Source organism: Peromyscus californicus, unplaced genomic scaffold, assembly GCF_007827085.1.
Source record: "Peromyscus californicus insignis strain IS unplaced genomic scaffold, ASM782708v3 Scaffold_3__1_contigs__length_106647218, whole genome shotgun sequence".
Classification (NCBI taxonomy): domain Eukaryota; kingdom Metazoa; phylum Chordata; class Mammalia; order Rodentia; family Cricetidae; genus Peromyscus; species Peromyscus californicus.
The window spans coordinates 69,699,013-69,714,782 of record NW_026294551.1 but is presented as its reverse complement, the minus strand read 5'-3'; the positions used below and the strand labels follow the sequence as shown (position 1 = coordinate 69,714,782).

Here is a 15,770-nt window from a genome sequence, read left to right as displayed (position 1 = left end):
ATTGAACCTGGTCCTCTACAGAGCAGTGGGTGCTCTTAACGGCTGAGCCATCTCTGCAGCCCCCTCCAGCCCCCACTTCTGTCCTTTAATGATCCTGTGCATTGTGTCCTCAATGAGGGTGGGGACTCCTTGAGAAGGAAGCCAGCTCTCTGTTCTGTCCTCAAACCACTTGTAGCCACTGTGAATTATGTGGTTTCTGTAACAGTCTAAACTATGACCTCATTGCCAAGTGAAGTGTCATTAATTGTCATTGCTGTTAGATAATACATATATTTTATTTTGTGAATTATAAATATATAAATATTAAAAAAATAAAACCATTAAAAACTCATATAAGTTAAAACGTGGAACTTCCACACTGCCAGTATTTCCTTTGCATGATCCTTCTTAGGCTTTCCAAGAAGTCTTTCAGTGTTGTGTGCGTGGACTCATTCCCAGTACAGCTTCTCTACAAAAGAAATGTTTCATTGTGTGAGTATTTACTTGGGTCTCACCCTCAGGCCCGTGGGCTCCGTCAAGCCGGCTCTGGAAGCCTCCAAAACCATGTTCAAACCAAGGCTTCCAGGCTCTCTCAACCTGCGTGTGACTTTCATGAGACTAACGAGATTTGGCCTGCTTTTCGGCACGTGCTGTGGTCTCTGGAGTGGCGTGTCACAGATGGGAGGGAGGAACAGACCGTGTAGGCTCAGATGTAGCTCTGTTGCCACCCGGCCTGCGGAGCAAAATGGAAGTCTCACTGCCCTTCTGCCCAGGAATCGGAGGCATTTCAGAGTGGGGACGCTACGCTGCACATAGCCAGGAGTCTAGGAACCCCTCCATGCCGACGCCACAGTTTGGGTCTCAGGGCCACCAGTTCTTTGTCACATAGCTTAGACCAGCCACCTTGCTTACAAAAACTTCAGGTCACTGGGTGGCGATGGCGCATGCCTTTAATCCCAGTCCTCAGGAGGCAGCGCCAGGCAGATCTCTGTGAGTTTGACGCCAGCCTGGTCTACAGAGTGAGATCCAGGACAGGCATCAAAACTACACAGAGAAACCCTGTCTCAGAAAAAAACAAAAACAAAAACAAAAAAACCAAAAAACAAAAGCTTCAGGTCGTCCCCTTGGGGACAGCTGTGGGGTGGTAGTGCTGAGTTTATCCATCAATGACGATCTAGCCACATCCTTGTTCCTACCCTGTACAAGCCACTGTCATCCCTGTCCTGGCCATGCGATGAAGGCCCTCCATTGGGCTGTCTTATTCTCTACCCAGGAGCCAGTGGGAATGAATATTACTTGGAGCACCCATGGGCTCCATCCTGTCAGTAACTCTAGGTGTTTCCCTCCATCCCTGGGACAGCATCCGAAGGCTCCCGTGAACCCAGCTGCTAAACCTACTTCTTCTCTGTAGATCAGGCTGGCCTCAAATTCAGAGATCCACTTGCCTCTGCCTTCTTAGTGCTGGGATTAAAGGCATGTGCCATCACCACCTGGCTTAAACCTGTCTTCTTAACTCTGATCCAGCCACACTAGAACACACGCATTTCATCCACGCATTTGTCTGTTAATCTCATGGCCTGCTTCCTTACTTAATCCAAATATCTGAGGGGGCTCAGAGAATCAGCCCCCTCCCCAGCCACCCACTCTCTTCATTCCTAGGCCTTTATTGCTTGTTTTTTTTTTTTTTTCGAGACAGGGTTTCTCTGTATAGCTTTGCACTTTTCCTGGAACTCGCTTTGTAGACCAGGCTGGCCTTGAACTCACAGAGATTCGCCTGCCTCTGCCGCCCGAGTGCTGGGATTAAAGGCATGCGCCACCACCGTCCGGTTCCTAGGTCTTTCTTCATAGCATGAAGACAACTGGGCATTGTATTACTCTTTATCTCTTCTAACTACCCCACTAGAACCTTCCGTGAGAGCAAGAGCTCTGTCTGCTGCCTTTAAGGCTGCTCCCTCAGTGTGTAGTCTTTGGCAAGCTGTTGTCCTGCCCTGCTTACCTGTGGAGACAGGTTGCTGATGCCCCTGTGGAGTCTCTTCAGGGCTTTGAGAACCCCAGAATTGTTCTTCAAGCACGGGGTCACCTCACGTGGGAAATAAAACTTGCGAAGCACCTGGGAAGCCCTGCAGATGAGCTCCTTCTCTGTGGTGTTCTGCAAAGAGAAGCCATGCAGGAAGCTGCCAGCTGCTTGGGTTTGAACTGGAGCAGGTGACGACTTTCCTACCCCAAAGGTGAGTCTGCTAAACTCGGAATCTATATGCAAATATTTCTGCAGAACCTCCCAGGTTCTTTTCCATGGAGGGTTTTATTGAAGGGGGTTCCTTCAGCAAAGTCACCCACCTAGGTAAATGGCAGAGTGGGGAGCACCTGTCTGCACCCCCAGCCCCCATCTTTCTACCCTGTGGCTTTTCCTTTCTGCCCAAGGTGCTCACAGGAGCTCTTAGCCAGCTGTGGCTCTGCATGGTCCTGGGGATCCTCCATGTTTGCTGATGGCCGAGTGCCTGCTGGGGGCATGCTCCAGGTGGCCCGACCCAAGGAGAAGCAGGATCTGGATATGCTCATAGTCCAGTGAAGGATTAAGGCATGTCCTCCAGAAAGCCAGAGATAGGAGCACAGTAGGTGGTCAGGAAAGGCTCCTAGGAGAGGGTGCCATTGACCTGGGCCTTGGCTATGGCTTCTGAGGGGAGCCTTTGCTCATCATTGGTAGAGATGAGAGCTCCCGGCTCTTCCCAAGGACTCAGGTCTCAGAAGACAGAATGCACCAGGTGGGGAACCTGGGAGAGGGGACGTCCCTGTCTCTCCAGGCCTCAAGTTTCCTCTGGTTTCCCCTGAAGCTCACAGACAGACAGATCATGGAGAGTGTCGGCATGAGTCAGTCTCCGTATCCCACAGAGAGAAGCTGTCTCTACATAACCCTGGCTACGCCACAGCCTGCATATGACATCATGGGGAGCTTGTTAGCGACTCTCACGGCCCACCCATCCTGAGCCAGGATGTGCCATGACGACACCAGGGGAGCCGACAGGCAGGGTGCCGCCCAAGCAGCTTCCCGCTGTTTTCACTTTTCATGCCTATTTTTTTTTCTGACGACTATTATGGTATACTTAACAAAAACGAATTCACTTATCCCACCAGCCAGAGGTAACTCTTACACTGCTAATATTTGGGTAGATATCAGGACTGGGGGGCGAACTCAGTGGTAGAACACTTGCCTAGCATGTGTCAGAGCCCAGGTTCAATCTCCAATACAGGAAAGAGAGAGAGAGAGAGAGAGAGAGAGAGGGAAAATACCCAAATATTTCACTAGAGTTTTGTTGGCTTGAGACAAGGTCTCACTGCGCATTCCTGGCTGGCCCAGAACTCACAGAGATCTGCCTGTCTCTCCCTCCTGTGCTGGGACTAAAAGTGTGTGCTGTCACGCCTGGCTTATCAGCATGTAGCCTCTAAAACTAGTTAGATTAAAAATGGAGTTGGAAAGAGACTTCACCAAGTGGGGACATTTCAAAAGAGCCAGTCTCAAAGGCAGCTGAAGCGGGGATCTTCAAATTCCAGTTCCATTGATTTTGCCGCCAAGGATGGCATGGCACCCCCCTCGCCCGCTTGATTGTATCTCTGCCTGAGAAAGTCCTCCCTGGCAGGGCTAGCCGTGGCTCAGGGAGCACACCGTGACAGGCAGCCAGTCTTGTACCTCAGTCCTCACCACAAGCAAGTCTGTGGCTCACAAGAATGGCAGGAAATGGCTAGCTAGGAGGCGTCTTCTGTGGCAGCAACTGTTTCAGGGTCCTCGCAGCTCTCTACCAGCCTCGCGTAGGCCCAGGGGAACGGAGTCCTCCTGGCCCCATTGTATTTCTTTCTCTCTAATTGGGCCCAAATCTAATCAGCCAGTGCTTTAGATGAGGCAATCCTTTAAAAACAAATGGGGCCAGAGGAGATGGCCCAGTGGTTGGGGTGCTTCCCTCGCAAGCATGAGGCCCTGAGTTCAATCCTCAGAACCCGTATGTTTTTTAAAAGGCTGCATGTGGTGGTGTTCCTTAGTCATCCCAGAGGTAGAGTGACAGAGACAGGAGGATCCCTGAGGCTCAGTGGGCAGCCAGCCTAGCCTGCTTGCCAAGCTCCAGGCCATGAGAGACTGTCTTAAAAAAATAAAAAGGCACCATAGAGAGGGTGCCGCTACATGCACGAACACACACACACACACACACACACACACACACACCCTCAGAGTATGTCAAGGGCTTTGGTCTTTAATTCTCTTTCATAAAGAGGAAATGCCCCAGCTGATGGGCCACCCAGAGGCCCTTCACAAAACAGCCAGCTTGGTGCTTGCCACGGCTTTTCCTCAGGGATGTCCGTGTCCCGGCCAGTATTGCCTGTGACACCAGGGCTTTATCTCAGAGCACTCTTCCTACCGCCAGCTGGGTGCTGCCCAGCTTGAAGAGGCCGTGAGCTTTGGTCCTCCCCAAAGATAAAGTCAATGAACTAGAGTTTGAAAAAGTAGTCTCTTGGGAACCCCAAAGAAGTCATCCCCCTCAAACCAATTTTGTGGCCTCTAGAGAAGAGCTCTTCCCTGGTCAGAAATGCCACACTATGAAGGTAAACAATGCCAAATCTTTGGGGGACAGACAAGAAGGGGGAGGGGAGCGAAACCAGGAGGCCCTGACGTTTGGGGGAAAGCCCACGAAACAAGAGTGTGACAAGCAAGAAAGGCTTGTTTTCAAGCACTGGTAAGTGTTGGGGGCAGACTGAGGAAGAGCAAGGCCAGCAGGAGGGTGGGGGTGGGGAGGAGCGCACGCAATGTAGAGCCAGCCTACAGTGAGGAGGCCCAGGCTTGGAGCCATGGAGGCTGGGCTGAGCACTAGGTCAGAGTCCAGAGCCTCACACAAACACTTCCAATGAAATTCCTAGAACTGGCCTCCAGCCCTCAGACGACCTTCAGAATCACCCTTTGTGTCTCCACATCTGGACACTGAGGCTCCAAGATCAATGAAGATCTGCCAAAAGCCAGATGGCCCGTGAATGGCGGAACCACAGGCTCTCACACCCAGGCCTGACGCTTCCGCCAGGCCCAGTTCCCAGGAGCTGGTCCCTGCCCTGGGCTTTGCTAGGGCAGGACAGTTGACTCAGCTTCTGGTAGCTACCATCTGAGTTGGAAGGACTCAGAGATCAATAAATACTTAAGGTTACATAGATGTAAAACAGCGATATATATATATATATATATACATATATATACATATATATGTATATATATATATATACAAATACACACATATATGCATATGAGTGTTTACATATATGCGTAATACATGTGTATTTGTACTTCAGAAACTCGGCCTGGAGTAATCCTGAATAAAATGAGATCATCCAGATCCAGTCATGAGGGCAGTTCCCCTGTGAATCAGGATGAACCTTGTTCACAGCCTGGGTGCTGGGCTATGACCCCAACTACCCCCCAGAGCTTCGGTCCTGACCCGCCCCCGTCCGGCGCACGTGGGAAGCAGGCAGGGGGAGAGCACTGGGAAATCAAGGCTCTGGGGCTTTTCATTCTCAGTTGCGTGTTTCCATGAAAACAGGAACTGCAGTGCACAGAGCTATTGATCCGGAGGTAGCCAGTCATGTGTTTGTGAGAGAAAATGCACTATCAGCTGTCACATCTGTCCCCTCCCACTCCAGAAGGAGAGGTGGGGGGAGGCAGAAAGGGGAGGTAGGTGCCCAGGCAGAAGCAGGGATGGGTAGACTCCAACCAGAGGACAGGTCCAAACGAGGCTGAAGGGGACAGGGGTGGGACAGAGTGAGCTGAGGAGCCACAGAGAGGGCCACCATCCCAGCGGGCTCTTAGGTGACCAGGCTGAGAAGGAGGAGATCTGGCAGTACCATAGGAAGTCTCTTAGACAAAGTGAAAGCCTTCTCAGCCTGTAATCTCCATATCTGTTTTTGAGAGAGTATTCGGTTTTTCAGAAATGCATAGGCCAAAGGAAGAGAAAGGAGAGAGAGAATTCTCTCACTCAGCAGGCACAAATTGTGTATCTCCTATGTTCCAGAGACTGCGCCAAGACTGGGTAGGACTCTCGGGACGCCTGCACCCTGAGTTAGGATGAAGAAGGCAGGCGTTCTATGACATGTCTAGTGAAATCCGAAACTGCAAAACACACCGGAGAGTAACTCAGCCTCCACAGTGTAGAAGAATGCCTCCTTTGGGCTTGCCAGCTTTCTGTCACAGAAGTTTCTTATTCAGACACTTGCGGGTGACGCTCCTCTCCCACCTACCGCGTAGGCCAAAGCTGACCCCACGGCTCCACTTACCTTCCTTGCTGTAAGGACGTCTGGTACAACCATCTCGGTGCATGGTGTCTTGACGATGGAAAGATGGAAAGATAAGAGTTCAATCCAAGCAGGACAGAGAAATCATTGATACACCTCTCACTCCTCACCCCAAGGAAACTCCCTACAGCCTCCAAGTTGGAAGTAGCAGGGTCTCACGAAGTCTGGCTGTGTCCCGAGTCCTGCTCCAACCCCCAGCCGCCGACCTTTCTGGCAACTCAGTTCTCCTAGCCTAGAACCGCCCCAGCTAGAATCACCTGAGCATCTGGGGAGATGGTGCCAGATAGGGTACTCACCCCTTTTTCTGTGACTTGGTTCAAAATGTGAATGATCTCTTTGAGGGCTTTGTCGTTGCATCCGTGGGTACGGTTCCCAGTACATGCTAGAAGACAGAGCAGGATGGCAGCTAGCTGGGGGCTGAGACCCATCAATAGAGCTCTACCGTCAGTGATGGAAGACAATTAAGTTTATCAAGAGACGCTAACAATGCAATTCTGACAGAGATCTCTCTATATATAGAGTTAAAATTGCTGAAACCAAGGGAAAATGAGTTTACATTGGAAATTTTTTTGTTACACCAGATTGTCAGTTATTTTGGGCCAATCAGCACCTCTCTTCCAGGAGAAAAAATGCCTCAGAGAAACAGGTAAATTTTCCTGTGAAATCAGACCAATTGGAAAATGAAACCCTTTTAAAAAAATCTACAAAGTTTCAGCATAGGAAATTACACCATAATCGGCCCTGCAGATTAATCTTATCAGTGTGGGGTTGCCCTGCCTTTGCACAGAAGCTTGAAGAGGTCGCAGGTGTCCGAGTGTGCTGGTGCCGTCCAGGGGAAAAGCAGAGTAATATCAAGAGCGTCTGGCGTGTGCAGCATCTGGCGTTGGCTGCTTCCTGCCATGGGGCACCTTGGAAACTCTGGTGTCTTGGGAAAGCTGACTCTGGGTTCTTCACTGATAGAAGGATGGTGGAGGCAGACTCTCTCCCATCCTAGCCCAGCTGTTCCTACAAGTTTGAGGTCTTTGGAGACAGACAGGTGGTGTCAAGTGGGGCCTTGTTTGGGACCAGCAGGACCATGAGGTCTTTACCAATAAGGAGGTTCTGGGAAAGGTTGATGATTACCCCTCCCAAGGTAGAAGCCTGAGGAATGGCTGCTTAAAAAAAATAAATAAGTTTTAGGAGCTATAGAGATGGCTTAATGGTTAAAAGCATTGACTGCTCTTCCAGAGGACCTGGGTTCAATTCCCAGTACCCACATAATAGCTCACAAGCATCTATAATTTTTTTTTTTTTTCAGAGCTAAGGACCAAACCCAGGGCCTTGCGCTTGCTAAGCAAGCGCTCTACCGCTGAGCTAAATCCCCAACCCTATAATTTTAAATTAAAACAAAAAACCAGTGATTGTTAAAAACACAAAAAGTTTAAGAAATAAAAACAAAAATAAAAAAATTTAAACATAGAGATATCCTGTCTCAAAAAACCAAAAAAAAATTTTAAAAAAGTTTTAAAACTTAAACATTTATTTTGTGTGAGTGTGTATCTGTGCATGCTACAACATGAGTGTAGAGGTCAGAGGTCAACCTGCAGGAGTCGGTTCTCTCTTTCCACCATGTGGGGCCTGGGAATTGAACTCATGTTTGCAGGCTTGGCAGCAAGCGCCATTCCCCACTTAGCCATCTCGCTGGCCCAAGAATGGCTGGCTGCTTTTAAGTGAACTTAAACCCACCCCCAACTAATTAGGAAACAGAGCCATGTCTCAGCAATTCCCCAGCTGTCACCCACCCACTGTCTCAATGTCATGTCACCCTGGTGAGGTGCCCATTGCCCCACACCAGCAGTAAATGTGCTGACTCTGCCATGCGCCTGGGAGTGAAGGTCTCTACAGTGACCCCTTCACTCCCAGCCTCTGTAGAAAGGGCTCTTCACATCCACACGCAGCGTCCCTCAGGTTCCTTACACTGGGATTCCTGCCTGTAGTTCAAACGTCTACTAACTTCTAGAAGGTCGTCTAGAAACATTTGTTGCTAAAGTTACTGTTGGATTACTTTCCCATTATTGTTATTTAATTAATAAAAATTGAATATGTTTATAGCACACGAGCCTGCCTCCCTCCCTCCCTCCCTCCCTCCCTTCCTTCTTCCCTTCTTTCTTTCTCTTCTTTTCTTTTTTTAATTTTTAAAATAAAAATGTTTGAAGGGTCTCACGCCAAAGCCCAAGCAAGCTAGCTTGGAAGTCGTGTAGGTAAGGCTGGCCGAAGATACATAGTAATTCTCCTGCTTCTACCTCCCAAGTGTTGGGATCATAGGTATGAGTCACCACACCTGACTTACAAATATAATATTTATATTTATATCTATTTTTATATATTATATATTATAGTATAATATTTATATAATATATTTTGTTTAAATGTGCCTGTTGTAAAGACAGACAAAGCAGCATGTTCCTGTAGTACTACAGACACACTCAACACTTGGGAAACCCTTACCAACCAGGCACTGGTTACAAACAGGCGAATTCTAGGTCTGTCCCCCTTGGCCAAGAGCCAGAATGGGTGAAGAAAGTTCATTTAAATATATATATATATATATGGCAGTGGTGGCACTCGCCTTTAATCCCAGCTCTCAGTAGCAGAGGCAGGTGGATTTTTGAGTTCAAGGCCAGGACAGCCAGGACTACACAGAGAAACCCTTTCTCAACAAAACCAATTAATTCATAAATTAATTACTCAGCATTGGTTTTTTTTTCTTCCCCTTCTCTGAGGGTCCTAAGGCTCACACTCAGCCTTCATGGCAAGCCTTTGCCTGCTGAGCATCTTGATGGCTTCAAAGTTGATCCTTCACTATGCAGATGGAGGAGGAGTATTTTTGGTTTTGCTTTTAGAATTATTTTTAATTTTTATTTTTTATTTAATTAATTAATTTATTTTGGTTTTTCGAGACAGGGTTTCTCTGTGTAGCTTTGGAGCCTATCCTGGAACTCACTCTGTAGCCCAGGCTGGCCTTGAACTCGCAGAGATCCACCTGCCTCTGCCTCACCAGTGCTGGGATTAAAGGCGTGCGCCACCATCGCCCGGCTATTTTTATTTTTTATGTGTCTGAGTATTTTGCTTTCATGTGTGTACCAAATGCATACCTGGTGCTTGTTGGGGCTGGAAGAGGGTGTTGGAACCCCTTGAACTGTATGAGCCTCCTTCTGGGTGCTAGGAACTGAACCAAGAGCCATCCTAAAAGGGATGAGGTTCTTTGTTTTGTTTTGCTTTTTGTTTTTGTTTTTCTAGACAGGGTTTCTCCGTGTAGTCCTAGCTGTCCTGTGTCAGGGTACTTCATAATTAATCACTTTGTACACCAGGCTGGCCTTAAACTCACGGAGATCCGCCTGCCTCTGCCTCCTGAGTGCTGGGATTAAAGGTGTGCGCCACCACCACCAGGCCAAGGGTAGGATTCTTGAGAAGAACATTTGGCAGGTTGCTTCTAGGACAAGCAGATGTTTGGCTTGGGTCGAGGTGGGGCTGGGGTTGAGCTTACAGTGAGCATGGGTGGGGTTGAGCTTTCAGTGAGCATAGGTGAGGTTGAGCTTGCAGTGAGCAGGGGTGAGGTTGAACTTGCAGTGAGCAGGGGTGGGGTTGAGCTTGCAGTGAGCAAAGGTAGGGTTGAGCTTTCAGTGAGCATGGGTGAGGTTGAGCTTGCAGTGTGCAGGGGTGAGGTTGAACTTGAGTAAGCAGGGGTGAGGTTGAGCTTGCAGTGAGCAAAGGTGGGGTGAGCTTGCAGTGAACAAGGGTGAGGTTGAGCTTGCAGTGAGCAGGGGTGAGCAGGGGTGGGGTTGAGCTTGCAGTGAGCAAAGGTGGGGTTGAGCTTGCAGTGAGCAAAGGTGGGGTTGAGCTTGCAGTGAGCAGGGGTGGGGTTGAGCTTGCAGTGAGCAAAGGTGGGGTTGAGCTTGCAGTGAGCAAAGGTGGGGTTGAGCTTACAATGAGCAGGGGTGGGGTTGAGCTTGCAGGTGAGCAGGGGTGAGGCATGGGGAAAATGAGACCCAGCAGGAGCTTATCCTCCTTGGCTGGAGGAACCCTGCTAAGAAGGGACACAGAAGGACCATGAGGGGAGAGCTGGATCCCACAGTGTCCCAGAGGCAAATAACAAGCACTCGGGTTTCCCTCTGAGCACTTAACCTCTGTGGCCGTGTGGGAACGATGGTGAGTCAGAAAGGGATAGAATGTGGAAACTCACCGCTCAGGAGCGAAGTTTGGTTTGTCTTGCTAGTGTCAATGGTTGGATGAGGCCAGAGAAACGTGTGAACTTCCGGGACACCAACAAGTCTTCCCAAAGGGTAGGAGGGGATCGTCCACACCGCCCCGCAGGGACAGGTGGCTGTGAACGGAGCTGATGAAGCAGAGGTCAGAAAAGTTGGTGCTTGCCCTGTCTGGGACGAAGGAGAGAGTGGAAGGCAGTCTGCAGGAGTTGTGGGCAGCAACTGGACAGGGCAGGACGGGGACTGTCACAGACCCCGTCCTGCCCTTCAAGTGAGCCAAGAGCCACTGAGCAGTTATGTGTGCAGTCCAGCAGGCAGCTCCTTGTGACTGTGACCACGGGAGGATCGTTAACTCTGGGTCTCAGTTTCCACAGAGTGAAGAGGAAGCTGTGTGCCTCCTCCCGCTAGGGCTCCTGTGAGCATCCAGAGAGCCGTGGAAAGCGCTTAGTTAGCCCTTGTCAACCCATGACTAAGAAAGAAGACTCGGCCTCAGCAGCTTGTTAGGCCTGGATGGTCTGTATCTTCCCACGGGACCTTGGGCAAACCCTCAGCCACACTCCCTAAACTGAGGAGCGGCAGCTGTACTTGTTTTTTGAGGTTGTCTTGAGTACTAAGTTTAGGTACTTAGATAAGCACTCGAATACAGCGGGTTCTGTGTCAGGGCACTTCATAATTAACCTTATTTTGGTTGGATGAATGACATCGGAGCTTTGTCATCTGGACGTTGTCCACACCCGCCCCTCCCATATGTATCTCTTCTAAGTCTTTGGGCCCTACGCTTGTCTCTGAAGAGCTGGAGTGTCGTCTCCTCAACCCTCGGCTTCATGGACCTGCACAGTGGAGGAGGGGAGGACTCCCTCTTGCCATGGGCACTTTATTCAGTCAGGGGAGGTGGGTGCAGATGGAGTGTGGAGGGGGCAGTTGGAGCGGGCACAGACTGCGCCGTGGACCCTGACGCGGGCCTGGAACTTGGCTGGTGCAATGCTGAGATGCGGCCATGCTGGCCTTCCAACACCTGCCAAGTCACTCCAGGAGAAAACTTGGCATCCTCACAGCCCATGGGACAAAGAGGACAGTGTCACCTTCCTTCCGCCATGCGTAGGTCTCTTGAGAAACCAACTCCATGCAGACTCACTTCAGTGGATGCCCAGACTTGCCGCTAGAACAGTCATGCCACGTTGTCACAGGCACGGCGGAAGAGAAAGGGACAGGACCGAGAAGGACAGCTGTGTCCTCAGATCTGGTGTCCTCACAGCTTGCTCACTTGAGCCGAGGCTTGCCTTCCCTTCTCTCCCTGCAACTGAGGAAGAAGCCCCTTCCAGCTCTTCAGAGGCTAGGAGCTGGGCTGGCATTGCGCGGCCAAGTGCCAGGACCAGGCAAGAGGCAGCATGTGGGAGAGCCACATGTGTGGGCCTATGGTGTGGTGTCTATGAAGCCCTGGAGGAAGTGAAGGGTGTCTGGAAGGGAGACCAGACAGAGGGGGGCAGTTCAAATCTGCACTGGTCCCGGGAGTCCACAGAGTGTGAGAGTGGGAAGGAGCCCGTGGCTTCAAATGGCTCAGTAGCAGCATGTCAGAGTTAAGACTCGGAGTCAGACCAGGCAGTGGTGGTACACGTCTTTAATCCCAGCCTTCTGGAGGCAAGGGCAGGCAGATCTCTGTGAGTCTGAGGCCAGCCTGGTCTACAGAGTGAGCTCCAGGACAGCCTGGGCTGTTACACAGAGAAACCTTGTCTTGAAAAACAAAAACAAAAAACAAAACAAACAAAAGACCCAGAGTTGAGGGCTGGCCAGATGACTCCATGGATCAAAGCCTGATGACCTGAGTTAAATCCCCAGGGTCCACACAGAGGAAGGAGGAAGCTGACTCCTCATAACTTGCCCTCTGACTTCCACACACACCTGACACACGCATATGCGTACATACACAAAGACTCCAATCAGCCTCCTCTGAATCCAGCTCCGGATGACTCTCCCAGTGACTTTGGGAAAGTTATTCTGTCTGGGTGTCCCAGTAAAGCCAGGCTCACAGTAAAATAGGGGTGTGGGAAAACTATATGTGTTAATAAACATGAAGTGTCGATGTAGTACCTGGAACATTAGGAAAAAACACAAGCATAAACACATTAGAAAAGAAAAGCAAAACCACCCCAGCCCAGCTGTAATCATCCGCCGCCGCCGCAGCAGCTGTGGGAGCAACGTACTCGAACTGAATGCACTTAGGGGTGAGCAAGGAGTCGGCTGTCTGTCGGTGGCCTAAGTTGCTGGCCCAGGGAGCTGCCCTTCTGGGAGATGGCAGTTTAGAAGGTGCAAGCTAGGGTCAGAGGTCAGCAATGCTGAACTGAGCGGCCACTGTGACTCTGAGCATGGAGGAGTTTCCACAGACAGCATTCTACTGGGTTGTGAGACATGAGGGGTTAAGAAGAGACCCACTAGCCAGGGGGTGGTGGCACATGCCTTTAATCTCAGAACTCGGGAGGCAGAGGCAGGTCGATCTCTGAATTCAAGGCCAGCCGGGTTCCAAGATAGCCAGGACTAAAACAGAGAAACCCTGTCTTGAAAGAAAAAAAAAGAAATCAAAAACAAGAAGTGACCCACTAGCCACAGTAATGCTGGAAGAAGGGTAGATGACCTGACCAGGAGCTGTACACAGGCAGGGTCAGAACCCCAGGGAGTGAGAGTCTCAAGAGCAGAAGTGAGGGGTCATGGGTCATGTGATGGGAGATAAGAGTGATGAATTGAGAAAATGGTGACATCAGCACAGTGGCGTCTGGGTGCAGGGGGAACAGAGGTAGAATGGAAAGATCTAGATGACACAGAACCTGTGCTGTGGCCTCACACTAGGGAGGGCAGGCTGTGCCGTGCTCAGGCTTCAGGGAGGCACCTGGTGTCCATAGTTCAGCTTTGATGAGTCCACCTGAGCTCAGGTTTCTCCCACATAGGACATAGAGACCACACTTGCTGTATCCAGCCCATCCAGCCTCTGCTCCCACCTGGGTTCTGGATAGAGTCAGTAGAGTAAGGAGAGTGGAGATCAGACAAAATTGGTCCTCACATGCTAACCACTGTGGTTGGGTAATTGATACCAGAGGGGTACTTTTGTAAATGTTGGAAATTTTCTATAATAATTTTTTTTCCAAGACAGGGTTTCTCTGTGTAGCCCTGGCTGTCCTAGAACTTGCTCTGTAGACCAGGCTGGCCTCGAACTCACAGAGATTGGCCTGCCTCTGCCTCCTGAGTGCTGGGATCAAAGGCGTGTGCCACCATCGCCCAGTTTATAATACATTTCTTAGAAGATGGAGAGGTGACTCAGCTGTTGGTGACTCAAAGGTGACTGAGCAGTTAAGAGTGTGTACTATACTTGCAGAGGACCCAGTTAGGATCCCAGCACCCACATTAGGTGATTTACAACCACCTGGATGTAACTCCAGCTTTGGGGGATCAGATGCCCTTGTCTGGCCTCCTGGGGACAATGCACACACACACATACATGATTTTTTAAAAGTTAAAGATTTAGCCGGGCGGTGGTGGCGCACGCCTGGAGGCAGAGCCAGGCGGATCTCTGTGAGTTCGAGGCCAGCCTGGGCTACCAAGTGAGTTCCAGGAAAGGCGCAAAGCTACACAGAGAAACCCTGTCTCAAAAAACCAAAAAAAAAAAAAAAAGTTAAAGATTTAAAAAATACTGATATGGGGGGCTGGACACGGTGGTCTCATGCCTTTAATACCAATACTTGGCAGCAGAGGCAGGAGGATCTCTGTGAATTCAAGGCCAGCTTGGTCTACACAGCAAGCTCCAGGACAGCCAGGACTACCTTGTCTCAGAAAACACAACAAACAAACATCAGAAACAAACAAAACAAAACAATTGATATGGGGCTTGGAGATGTAGCTCTGTGGTAGAACACTCGGCTAATGTGTAAAGCATTGGGTTCACCTCTAGCTCTGCAGAAAAGTGTGTATGGATAATAAATTTAAATGTATGAGCCGGGCGGTGATGGCACACGCCTTTAATCCCAGCACTCGGGAGGCAGAGGCAGGCGGATCTCTGTGAGTTCGAGGCCAGCCTGGGCTACCAAGCAAGTTCCAGGAAAGGCGCAAAGCTACACAGAGAAACCCTGTCTCGAAAAACCAAAAAAATAAAAAAAATAAAAAAATAAAAAATTTAAATGTATGAAGCTGGGAAGATGTCTCAAGGGTAAGAGAACTTGTTGAGCAGGCATGAGGACCTGAGTTCAGCTCCCCACACACAAATAGAAAAATCATAAAAACCATATGTATGTAGTAACATGCAGTACATATTTTATGCATGTTTCCTTTGTATAATATAGAGGTATAAGTATATAATTGCACATATATTGCTCATACACCTCTCCAGAATTAGACCGTCTCTCACCCCTCTCCTCATAGGTCTGCCCACCTCTCCCACCTGGGGCTCTGCAGGAACCAGGTGAGCAGTCTTCCTCGCCCCACCCTAGTGTTCCCACTTTGCACAACTGTGGGGGATCAGCCCCCACTTTTACAACCAGGGAACTCTCAAGCAGGGAGAAGTGGGAAATGTTTAGATAGAAAGAGATACCTAGATGATGAGAGGAAGACAGAAACACAGGATAGCCTCGGGAGGGCCTGGGTCAAAACCCACCAGCCCAGAACTTTAGTCAAAAGGGCTTTTTATAACAATGCCAAAGGGCAAGGCAAAAAGACCTCCCCCTGCTAGATATAACCAAGTGTAGACCCTTCCAAACACCTGGTACCCAGGCCCATGGCCCAATCATCCTCTTATGCAGACCTGCTGGGTAAAGCCACTAGGAAACCGAGGTAGGCTCCAACACACAACTACCAAAATGGCTCGGTTAAAAACTGAATCAGAAAAAACAAAACAAACAAAACCCAAGTGAGGTCGGGTGTTGGTGCACACACCTTTAATCTCAGCACTTGGGAGGTATAAGTGTGAGTTCGAGGCCAGACTGGTCTACAAAGCCGGTCCTAGACAGCTCAGACTGTTACACAGAGAAACCCTGTCTCAAAAAACAAACAAACAAACAAACAAACAAAAACCAAAACAACAACAACAAAAAAATCCAAACCTGAACCAGATATGGCCTAGCTGAGCCCTTTCTCACAGTCCTCCAACTCCTGATCCTCCTGAGTGCCGGAGCTAGGCTCAGCTGCTCTGCTCAAGACTTGGGCCCTTACAGTATTCCCACCTGTGGCTTTCTCCTCCTAACACCCAGA

The 15,770-nt window shown here is 49.7% G+C and overlaps 1 protein-coding gene across 1 annotated transcript; it reads right to left on the bottom strand.

The window, feature by feature from the left end:
• Nucleotides 1–337: 337 nt before the first annotated feature.
• Nucleotides 338–6,837, bottom strand: Il4 (interleukin 4). Its single transcript, XM_052757988.1, has 4 exons — nucleotides 6,594–6,837; nucleotides 6,280–6,327; nucleotides 1,976–2,128; nucleotides 338–448 (listed from the first exon to the last, which is right to left on the bottom strand). Exons 1-4 carry the CDS (start codon nucleotides 6,723–6,725, stop codon nucleotides 338–340), a joined length of 444 nt encoding a protein of 147 aa, XP_052613948.1. The 5' UTR covers nucleotides 6,726–6,837.
• Nucleotides 6,838–15,770: the final 8,933 nt, after the last annotated feature.